Source organism: Pterocles gutturalis, unplaced genomic scaffold, assembly GCF_000699245.1.
Source record: "Pterocles gutturalis isolate BGI_N339 unplaced genomic scaffold, ASM69924v1 scaffold20421, whole genome shotgun sequence".
Lineage (NCBI taxonomy): Eukaryota > Metazoa > Chordata > Aves > Pterocliformes > Pteroclidae > Pterocles > Pterocles gutturalis.
Window position 1 is genome coordinate 27,819 of NW_010106013.1, and position 11,923 is coordinate 39,741.

Consider the following 11,923-nt stretch of genomic DNA (forward strand, 5'->3'; position numbering starts at 1 on the left):
ATGCATGCATAGTGCAGCCAGGGAAGGAAGAAGGTGCAGAAAGAAGTGGCCAGGTGTCATTATAAAAGAATATATCATTTCTTCTGTTCTTTTCTTGGTCTCAACAAGTTTGTTCTGCTTGTCACTGATTCAGTGATGTTGACTGTAAATCTAACATATAAACATGATCCAGATCAAATTTTTATAAAGCAACAAGGGCACATTTGTCAATCTGCTTCTTAAAGACCAATGTTAAGGAACTTAAACAACATATTATAGTCAGTGTGGAAGCAGGATATGTTTTTAAACTATTTAAATACAGTATGGAGCTAGAAGCGATAAATATTTTGATTAAATATGGAGTTATTGCATGGTATTGCTACAGAACAGAATTAATTACTTGGGTCTTCAGCTGCATATAAGTAGATGATTGTATTCCTTTTACTCTAAGTGTTTTGTATTTTTATAATGGTTGACTTATGATTAACTTTGAGATCATCATAACATCACTAAATTACCAATATGTATTTTCAGCTGTAACTCCATCCTACTGCGGTACTTATTTTAAGAATAATGCGTGCATATATATATAACTGTACATTTATATATAGATATACATGTGTGTATACATACAAACACATATGTATGAAGTATCAGATGTTTGTTTTAATATTTGCTGTTTAATGCTTCTGTTGTTGACATTTGTACTTAATACATTTTATGATCTTGTACAAATTATGTTAGAATAATTGTATGCACATATTTGAAAAATATTTAAATACATATGAATTATTTTCCTGTATTCAATATTAACTTCTGTCAGACTTTTATCTTTTCCTACTTCAGCAAGTCTTTTGTAAATAAGAAACATTTAAATGAGTATATCCAGCACTTAGACTTCATTTGGAATTTCTGTAGGCTATGGCCATTCAGATGCAGATGTTCTTCACCAGTCTTTACTTGAAGCAAATATTGCCACGGAAGTTTGCCTTACAATTCTGGATACTCTATCATTATTCACAATGGCTTTTAAGGTTTGTTCTTGACTTGGTGTTAATATGGCCCATAATTACCTTTCAGGAAAATAAATATTTTAAAAGTTATTTTTATATTTTATAGTCCAGTAATACAGCATTGTATTTTTAGCATTTCTAGTGTTGTATTTCATTACTGTGTACAGTAAAAGCTGATAACCTCTCACAGCAAAATGCTTTGGCTTCAGTTACATATTGCACACAGGCTCATTACTGATCAGCAGTAATCTGTGGGAAAAGCTCCTTCCTCATCCTAATTTTCTAAAAATGTTTCTAGAAGCTTTAGTGTCTACCTAATATTAGTGGTAAAGCTGTCTTTTAAAGGCCAAGTGGGGTGAAAGATCTATTGTATGGCAAAACCATAATTCATAATTGGACCCTATTGGACTTCTATATTGAACTTGGCTTCTTCTCATTAATTAACAGTAATTTGTGTGTGTTCCTTTTCTGTAACTTTATTTCAATTTGTCTGCTAATAAGACTTCTTAGTTGTATCAGTTACTGTAGCTCTCCTGTGGAATTTTTTAATAGCACAGCCAATTTTGTACCCCTCCTGTTTGTTTTTTTGACCTTTTCCAAACAGTAAAGGTGAATCTATGAAAAGGAGAGATAATAGGTCTAGCTTGTTTCTCCCCGAATTAGAGCAACACATCAAGACCCTTGCTTGAAGATTCAGATTGTCTTCTCTTTAGCTATGAAAACGTGAACTTATTTATAATGAGATTGCTTTTATTAGTAATTTAATTAGTTTAGAGACAGTTCTGTCCACAGACTTCATGAGAGACTTGAAAATGAAGTTACCTAGTTTTAAACATTTAAAGAATGAACACTAATCTTTTAGTTGCCAGCTGCTCGTCATGCTTGAAATGACAGGCCTTCAAGGTTATCTGTAATGTAGTATGTTGAGAAAGTAGGTAAGAGTATACCAGAATAGTCTACAAGATCCAAACAAAAAAGGTAGGAGAATTAGGAGCTTCTATGCAATCAGCTGCACTGAAATACATAAAATCATAGAATCATAAGATGGTTTCGGTTGGAAGGGACCTTGAAAGATCATCTAGTCCAACCCTCCTGCCATGGGCAGGGAAATTTTTTACTAGATCAGGTTGCTCAAAACCCCATCAACCTGACCTTGAAAACTTCCAGTGATGAAGCATACACAACTTCCCTGGGCAACCTGTTCCAGCGTCTCACCACCCTCATTGTTAAAAAAATTTCTCCTTATGTCCAATCTGACCCTACCTTATTTCAGTTTTAAAATTGTTGCCCCTTGTGCAGTCACAAGCCTTAATAAAAAGTCTCTCACCATCTTTTGTGTAAGCACCCTTTATATATTGAAATGCCGCAGTGAGGTCTCATTATTATTGTGCAGTCCAGGATGCAATTAGCTTTCTGGGCTGCAAGCGCACATTGCTGGCTCGTGTCCAATTTTTCATCTACCAATACCCCCAAGTCCTTCTGCAGACAGCTGCTCTCAATCCCTTCATCCCCCAGTTTATATTGATACTGGACATTGCCCCAGCCCAGGTGGAGGATCTTGCACTTGGCTTTGTTGAAATTCATGAGGTTCACATGGGCCCACTTCTCACATCTGTCAAGGTCCCTCTGGATGCCTTGCTACAGGGAACCTGTAGCAAATCAACTGCACCACTCAGCGTGGTGTTGTCTGCAAACTTGCTGAGGGTGCACTCAATCCCACTACCTATGTCACTGATGAAAATCTTCAGTAGTACTGGTCCCAATATAGACCCTTGAGGGACACCTCTCATTACTGGTTTCCACTTGGACATTGAGCCGTTGAGTGCAACTCTTTGGACACAGCCATCCAGCCAGTTCCTTCCTTCTAACAGCCCATCTGTCAAATGCATGTGTTTCTAATTTAGTGGCAAGAATGTTGTGGGGAACCATATCAAATGCTTTACAGAAGTCCAGATAGATGATATCCATAGCTCTTCCCTTGTCCACTGATGCAGTCTTTCCATCATAGAAGGCCACCGGATTTGTAATACTAACTTTTGGGAATAATTAGCATACTATATAAAAGGCCAGACAGCTTTTTTTCCTCAAGATCATCTTTGACTAGTGGGTATCCAGATCTCTCTTACCTGACAGCAGGGAAATCACAAGTTATGTCTGCTTCTTGGTAGAATTTTAACTGGTCCTGTGTGAATTCCTACCACTCCAGGTGGTTTTAGTGAACCACCTAAGCAGGTCCCCAGAGCAAAACAGGAGCAATATGAGCTTTTAAAAGTAGATGTACGTGTGCTAGAGAAGTTGGAGAACACCACATTTAAGGCAGCTATTGGTGTTACAGAAATCAAGAGTAACCCTGTGTATTGCATGCCTCAGAATGAGTTTTGGAACATTTATGCAGGTAAAACTTTGAAAAGTAGCTAGTATCTTTGTCCTTAAGAGCCCTTTTAGTTTCAGTTCTAAGACGGTAATGAAATATGGTGAATGGGTGAGGGTTTGGTTTGTGGGGGGTTTTTTTTTGAGAGCATTCTTAAGAGTTATTGCTATGAGAAAATTCCACTGTCTGAGCTGCTAAGGGCAGTGTAACCAAAATGTGTTAATACTTTGACTTTGCCTCTCAATGAACTGTTAATAGTAATTGGTTTAATTGACAGCTGTTAGAAACAATTGTATTCTACAAGTCTATTCAGAAGCCAACACTTTCTTTATCATCAAGATTAATGACATGTTAGAAGTATCTAATTAAAATTCAGATGTGTGTATTATTAAACATCTTGGTAATACTATGCAGACTACGTTTTTTTTTAATTTCCTGCTTTTGATGATCTGTGTATGTTCTTAGAATTGTATAAATGTGTCACTGTACAAAACTCCTAAATTCTCACTATCAATTTAAAGAATCAACTACTAACTGATCATGGGCATAATCCACTGATGAAGAAAGTATTTGATGTATACCTCTGCTTCCTTCAAAAGAATCAGTCTGAAACAGCATTGAAAAATGTCTTCATTGCCTTAAGGGCACTTATTTTTAAGGTAAGAAGTTTAAAAATAATTAATCTTCAAGTACTTACCCAGTTCTTCAGTTAACAATATACTATGTAAAAATTTCAGAACTAAAATCACAAATTAAAATAGATTAATAAGGACTGATCTGATCCCAACGGTGTGGAATACTTGTCTTTTGAATTGCTGTAAAAACTGTTTTGTGTCATGAACTACCATGACTGTCTTATTTTTTCCACTGTTTGAGTATATTAATGTATTTGTATTTTTCTTGACATGCTTATTTTATCAAGAACTGAAGCTAGTTTTAATGAATAACTTACTTCTTTTCTACTTTTTCCTCAGTTTCCTTCTACATTTTATGAAGGTAGAGCTGATATGTGTTCTGCACTGTGCTATGAAATTCTGAAGTATTGTAATTCCAAACTGAGTTCAATCCGTACTGAAGCTTCACAGTTATTGTACTTCTTAATGAGAAATAATTTTGATTACACAGGAAAGAAGTCTTTTGTTAGGACTCATCTGCAAGTTAGTATACTTTCTCTATTTTTTGCTTTTTAAATATTGTATTTCCATATGCACAGTTGCATACCAGTGTGCAAAGCTCTGTCAGATAAGACATAAAACGAATTATTTTGGGTTCAAGCAAGGTTGGTACTGTTCTAAGAGTTACAAGATGGCAATAAAAGTATATTCAGTAGAAGGAAATACTTAGAAACAATTGGATGTCAGTAGCAAATGTTCTGTAGATGTTAATTTTGATTGTTAAGCGGCATACCCTGTTGCATCTGAATAAGAAAAGAATGCAGCAACAAGCACATAAAAGTCTAAAATTAAAAAAAATACATAGACATTTTGTTTTCTGACAAAGCTGTGAACAATAGTTTACTACTTTTATGACCTCTGGCTAGTTCACCTTTCAGTAAGTCTTTAGAGCAGAGGATGTGTGTGCATTAAATTTACACAGGCCTGTTTTTTCTTGCCTGTGTTGTTTAAAAGTGACTTTGAAAATAAAATCAAATATAATTTTATTTAGAGGAATAATATTTCAGTTAAAAAGAACAAAACTTTCTTTGTAATTGCTTCATATGTACGTGTCAAGGGTATTTCGTGAAACATATCCTAACAAGACATTTGTTTCTGTCAAGGTTATTATTTCAGTAAGCCAGTTAATTGCTGATGTTGTTGGAATTGGAGGAACTAGATTTCAGCAGTCTCTTTCCATCATCAATAATTGTGCCAATAACGACAGAATTATAAAGGTCTGCTTTTATTCTTTTTTACATACTGTAGAAGGATGCTTGAAAACTCTTTCATAGCATCTTTTGCAATTATGTTTCAACTTTTTATTATTCAAATAATAGAAAAAGATAGTAGTTAACCGAACTTTTCTATGTTTTAGCACACTACATTCCCTTCGGATGTTAAGGATTTAACAAAACGGATTCGTACAGTACTGATGGCTACAGCTCAAATGAAGGAGCATGAGAATGATCCAGAAATGCTTGTAGACCTCCAGTATAGTTTGGCAAAGTCTTATGCTAGTACACCTGAACTAAGGAAGACGTGGTTAGACAGCATGGCAAGGATCCATGTTAAAAATGGAGACCTTTCAGAGGTAAAACTAGTTTTAACTTCTTAATAAGCTTAAGTTTATCTTTCTTGAAATGGAATGTACTATATGTAGTTGTTAGTCTGTAATATAATAAGCATTTTTAATACATTTTGAACTGTTAGTAGATGAGTTTCAATGGCTAGTAAGTTTTTTGTGCTACCCAAGTACATATCTAAATCATTTCTTATTACTAATGTGAGATATATATTTATCTACTGTAGCTGACACAATACTGAGCCAGGAATGCTCAATGCAAACCATGGAAGACACAGACCACCTACTTAAAAATACCTTTATCAGTTGCTAAAACACTTAAAAAGTCACTCCTTGAATTCCTTCTGAGTTGCCTTTACAGAATTAGCTTGATTCTATTGCAGACTGATTGTTAAAAAACTGCTAATGTTCTTAAAATTGACAAATTGCAATGTTTTGTTTGTTTGGAAAAAGAAAGCTATCGAATTTAACTGTGCTGTTAAAATAGTTAATTCTAGCAAAAGGGAGAATTGGGGATGGGGATTTTTATGTCTTGATGTAATGATCACATTGTATCACATCATTGAATTTCATAAATATGTCTGTTAAACTTAGCATCATGTAAGCAAGCAAATATCTCTGAGAAATAGTAGCTGCTATTTTAACTTACTCATGTCTTAGTACTAGAATTATTTTTTTCTGTATGTTATCATGCAGAAGACATGTACAATACTCTGTTGTTAGCTTATATTTTGAGTAACTTCAGCTCTCAGAGAAGACAAGTCTTTTAGTCCATTTCAGGTCTGTTTTTAGTTTTTTGATTAAAAACTTAGAATCTTTTGACTATACGGCCAGATGAGGACCTCTGTAAAGCACCAAGCCCAACCCCCTACAAAGTATGAATTAGAGAGAATTTCTGACAGATATGTGCCTTTTTCCTTCAACTCCAGCATCTGAGATTCTGCAGCCTGCACATGTAAACTGTTTAATTGCGAATTACAGTGAGAATTAACACTTCACTATGAACCTAAACCTTTTTAGAAAAAGAAGAATCTTGAGTCTTTTTTTTGTCCTTTCTGTGAAGAAAAGTGATCAGTGCCAACTTCATAAAACATCTCAAGTATTTGAAGACTATTCAGTCCCTTTTCTTTTTCTTCTGTTTTCCAGACTACACTGACCAATTTCCTTCCGATTCCATTCATAGGTCAGATCTCTCCTCTTTTGCTGCTTTCAAATGGTCTGTCACCAATTTTTTCCACATTTTTCTTGGTCTGGAACCAAAAGGCAGACAAAATGGGTTAGCAGAAGAACCATCAAATGTTGAGTAGAATAATTAATAGATTCTTTTTTTCCAGGTAACACTTAAAATACATCCCAAAAAGAGATTTGTGTGTTTATTTTATCATGGCATCCTTACCTTGTAATTTGTGATCTGTGGTCACTCTCAGATGGTGTACTGCTGTCCATGCTGCTCAATGCTCTGGTGAAAAAGGAGTACTCTTGCACAGTTCTGCATAAATGAGGTGGAGATTTCTTACACCAGTCATAAGACATCTCCTGCAAAGCACCAAAAAGGAAAACCAAAGAAATTATCTCAGGCTAGGGCTCTTCTTATACACCTTGGTTTTAGTGGTTCCATTATAATTGTAATTTATAAGATTGTTACTATTTCTGTTTCAGGCAGCAATGTGCTATGTCCATGTAGCAGCACTGGTTGCAGAATATCTCACACGAAAAGGTATGATTTTGAAATCTTACTTAAACTATAATGAAAAATCATAAACATTAAGGAAAAACAGTAGTTTCCCCGAGGAAGTTGTAGGCATTTCAGTGTTCTCCAAGGAAAAAATTCTGACCTAACCGGATAGCATACTCGCATATTTAGGAACATACTTGCATATCTAAGGGGCAGCATTTCAGGTGAAGGTAAAGTAAAATTTTTAGGAAAGTAAAAATTTTAATTTTACACAAGAGCTGCTAATAGCTAAAGCAAACTTATCAGTGAATATTCTCGTTCAGCAAGTAGTCTCTCACTGTGTATAGGTAAACCTTGCATTGCCAGAAAAGTCAAAATAAATTCATACAAATTTTCAGATGCTGTGTCAGTGATTATAATAGTGCTCAGAATGCTTCATCTTTCTTGGTATTCTGTGCTAGCAGCTGTCTGCTCCCTTGTGATAGGGTAGAAAACTGTCTTTCATCTATAGGAGCAGAGGAGTTCTCAGGGATTTGAGAAAACAGAAGATTATATGGCTTTTATTAAGAAAAATAGATCTCTAGAAGAGAATTCCAGAAATGTCTTAAGACTGATTATGATATTGAGCTAGTGTTTTGTTTTTGTGGGCAGGCAAATTCGTGTTTGCAGCTTTTTAGCTTTGCCTTTGCATGACAGTTCAAAAGGAAGCGAAGTCATGGCTCTACAAGGTGCCTTTACTTTTGTTCCTTTTGTGCCTTTTGCCCAATACTTGTGTAGTGTATAGGCCATCCCCTCTGCACCAATATTTCAAAAGCTTCTCTGAGACCAAATCTGAAACTAAGTTGATTGAAAGATACTATGTCCTATTGCAAGGCTGATAACAACTAACTGATAACTAGTGATAATTTATATTAATTTATGATTTTTTGTGTGATCTGCTATTTTTGTGTACTGTTGTATGTAAGTTACTTCCTCTCAGTAGAACAGAAGGTCAAACTTCTACCTATGGTATTGCCAGGAGGAAAACAAAACCATGCTCTTGAGGCAGTCATTCAATAAAACCTCATGAGCAGAAAGAATCTTTGTAGGAATAAACTGTGAAATAAATATGTGCAAGTCATTGTGTTTCCATAGTATTTACTGGTTGATCCTGAGTCTTTAATTAATACAGTTATTGACCAGAAATCCTGATTTCTTAATTCAGCAATTTGATATCATAAAACAGAATGGGTAAGAGAGTTTCATGTTAGAACATTTGAAAACCCATTTTTGCTAAATATTTATTTCAGCAAAGGAAGTTAGATTGCTGGGATTTTCTTCTTGCTTGTAGACTGATTTTCTGTATCTACAGCTGAATAATCTGTATTGCCATTCTCTGACCATTTTGTATTGTTTATGTCAGTCCATTCATGTTGTTCAGGTTGGGGAAGCTAATATGCCAGGGCCTGTTCGTGTAGACAGTTTCAGCATGACTATACGCCAGTTTCATTAAATACTGTAAAAGTTACCCTGATTACCTTAGATTTGGGGTGGGGTTGATTAGACATAGATTTAAGATAAAATAGGAAGATTCAGACGCTGCTTATTTTGTGGGTAGGAGTCCAGATATTAACATTTGCGAGTTTTTAAAGCCTATTTATACTTAAGCAGTAATGAGAGCTCTAGTATTTTAATCATGCAGTGGGAGGCTGGACTTTTTTTTTTTAATTAATTTGGTGGTAATTACATTTAAATATGGCTTCTGCCTTATCCAGCATCACAAGATGGCCTAATGTTATCCTGGTGGTGAAAAGTAAATTTGTCTATTTTTATTTTTCAATGATAGGGATGTTTAGGCAAGGCTGTACTGCTTTCAGAGTAATCACACCTAATATAGATGAAGAGGCTTCAATGATGGAGGATGTTGGAATGCAAGATGTTCACTTCAATGAAGTAAGTAAACATAAGAGTAGAACTGAAGCGCATTCGAGTGCTGTTTGTTTTTCCAAGTTTTGTGTTTCTACCCTGAGGCTAACTACTATGACAATATGTTATCATTGGTTTTTTAGTCACTATTCTTCTCCTAAAACTGAAATAAAAAATTTCTGTGAGCTGTCCCAGCTTTAGAGAATTTACTATATACGTATATTTTAAATAAAGCACTAGAACATCAACACAACACCACTACTGGAAAAAAATAAGCAAAATGGGCTTTTAAGCATGTTGACAGGATGAACATTATAGTGTGGCTTATTTAGTAGGGTTAACAACATCTGCTTTTTCTTAAAACTGTCTTTGATTTAGATTTTTACTACACCAGCAATGGTGAAAATGTGTTCGCTGTTTTTTGCTGGTTTACAAAGTTTCCCTAAGCAAATATGCCATTACAATGAAAGTGGTTTTATTGACACCAGATTTGCATCATTTTTTTTTTCATCTGGCTTAACAGATGAAAAAAGAAGACACTGCTTGTGTCTTCACTGATCCATCTGTGCTGGCTGTACAGAAGCCTATATGAAAAGATTATGAATAATCTTGCTCATGAAGAGCTACATCCTACATTTGCCAGGATAGGTGGGAAAGGAAGGAACAGACCACTACTTGCAGTAGCCGTGTTAGAAAAATCTCTGGTGTGTAAGCATAATTGTACAATATAAAATATATTTATTTTGTGGTTTATTTTGTATATGGTAAAAGTGTATGACAAAATTATGACTGTGAAAATTGAGTCTATACTAACTGGTTTAGAGCTAGGGTATCTATGTTTTACTCCCAAGTTCTCATACTGCTTTGCTCTATAGTTTTAAGACAAAAATTGCTGCCTTGCCTTTTTCTGGGAATGCAGGAGTTGGAATTCCTTGAAATGAGAAATACAGTGCTTTTCATTTCCAAAGACACCCAATAGCAGATTGCTTTTTTAAAAGATTTATGTGCTTTACTCTTTAAAACACAGGTTTCTCCTGATCCAGCATGGAATTTAGTATGTTACTTAAAGCAAAACATAAGCTGCTCTAAGTAAGGCAAGAGCTGGCATGACTGCTATTGATGGAAACCTGTTAGAAACTCTTGTTAGTGTCTACCTGACAAACCATTTGTCAGAGCTGAATTCTTTTGTATTTTTTTTTTTAGTTGGAATGTCTGTTTTTTCTTTTTTCTGGTTAGTCACTCTCTACAAAAAGAATATATTGCTTTTTCTGGGTCATTCAAAATTTATTTCCATCTCTCAGTATTTCCATGGAACAAAAGTAAGCCAAGAGAGAAATTATAAGCCTGTGGAGCTTGTAAAGGGATAAAACCTTGCCAAATTTCATTTTTCTCTGCATGCAACCCTTTTTAAATTTGACCATGTAGAAGTCTAAGTGATTAAATATTAGAAAAAAAATACTATTACAGATAACTTCTTATAGTTCACCCCAGGAAGAAGAATAATAATAATAGGAAAGAACTGGGTTTTGATAGACTAAAAGTCATAGATAAATTAAGATGACTAGTATTTTACAGAAGTACTTCCGAACAGGTAGCCTAGTTGCTTTAAGAACAGAAACATATTCATATAAATTAATCTTAAGATTCCATGTAGTTTCTCATTTAAAAAATGAAATTCTTCAAAATCTCAGTTCTCATTTTAAAAGAATTCTCTCCCTGGCCTGGGTTACTCTGAGTCATTTCCTAAACTAGCCAGCTGAAAAAACAGATTTTTTTTTTTTTTTTTTTTTAGCGAAGTTGTTGTGTGCATTTCATTAAAACAGTTGTTTACCCAGACAGCTTATCCAGCAGCACAAGTCAAATTCTCTACTAAGACTAACTAAAATATTCTGGGTGTCAAAAATTGGAAGGCAAAAAGCCTGATATCCTTTCCATGCTAGACTTTGCTGTAAGCAGTCCGCCTGTGAGAGATCTGAGCTATGGCTAACAGGCCCGTGGCAGGTTCCAGATTCCAGGAGGATTAATGTTAGGAACAATTTCATTCAGATTCGTTGTTTTTTTTCCAAAATAAACCCTGGCAGAATGCAGCTCCACCACAATCAGTCTTGTACCTTCCTATTTGTTTATTTCTGGTCTCTTGTTAGCTGTGACTTTCCATGAGAGGAATTATTCTCTCTTGCAGATGGTAAATGAAAGAGCCTCACAGCTCAGGTGGTGGTATAGCTCTTGTAAGTAATCAACATACAGTATAATTCATTAAAGCACTTTATGAAAAACAGAAATAGATACTTACCCAAACATGCAAGATACTTTAAGTATGGTGGTAAGGACTGGTATTCTTCAGGGATACTCAGACTGATATTGTTTAACATCATCATTAACAATCTGGGTCATGGGATACAGCATATTATCAAGTTTGTGGATGAAACTAAATGGAGGGGGAGTGACTGATACTCTGGGGGCAGGGCTGACATTTAGAGAAACCTTAAACTGAAGGAACGGGTGACAGAAACTTCTCAAAGATCTATAAAGAGAAGTGCAAGGTCTTGCATCTGTGAAAAAATCACCCAGTGTCTCAGCGTGGGTGGGGAATGGACTGGCTGTGTAGCATCTCTGCAGAAAGAACTGGGAGTTCTGGTAGACAAGAGGTTGAATGAGAATCAGCAGTGTAGCCTTGTGCCAGCAAAGCCAACTGCATACTGGATTGTACTAGAAAGAGCATAGAGTCAAGAAGTGTAGGGA

The 11,923-nt window shown here is 35.3% G+C and overlaps 1 protein-coding gene across 1 annotated transcript in view; it reads left to right on the plus strand.

The window, feature by feature from the left end:
- Window positions 1-11,923, plus strand: part of LOC104472077 (dedicator of cytokinesis protein 9) — a gene marked incomplete at both ends in the record, with an annotated part of 49,768 nt that overhangs the window by 26,476 nt on the left and 11,369 nt on the right. Inside the window, 7 exons of the mRNA XM_010087622.1 lie at window positions 898-1,013; window positions 3,885-4,022; window positions 4,338-4,520; window positions 5,141-5,254; window positions 5,395-5,610; window positions 7,261-7,318; window positions 9,102-9,208. Coding sequence (XP_010085924.1) covers window positions 898-1,013; window positions 3,885-4,022; window positions 4,338-4,520; window positions 5,141-5,254; window positions 5,395-5,610; window positions 7,261-7,318; window positions 9,102-9,208 — 932 coding nt within the window. The remainder of the gene's footprint in view (window positions 1-897; window positions 1,014-3,884; window positions 4,023-4,337; window positions 4,521-5,140; window positions 5,255-5,394; window positions 5,611-7,260; window positions 7,319-9,101; window positions 9,209-11,923) is intronic.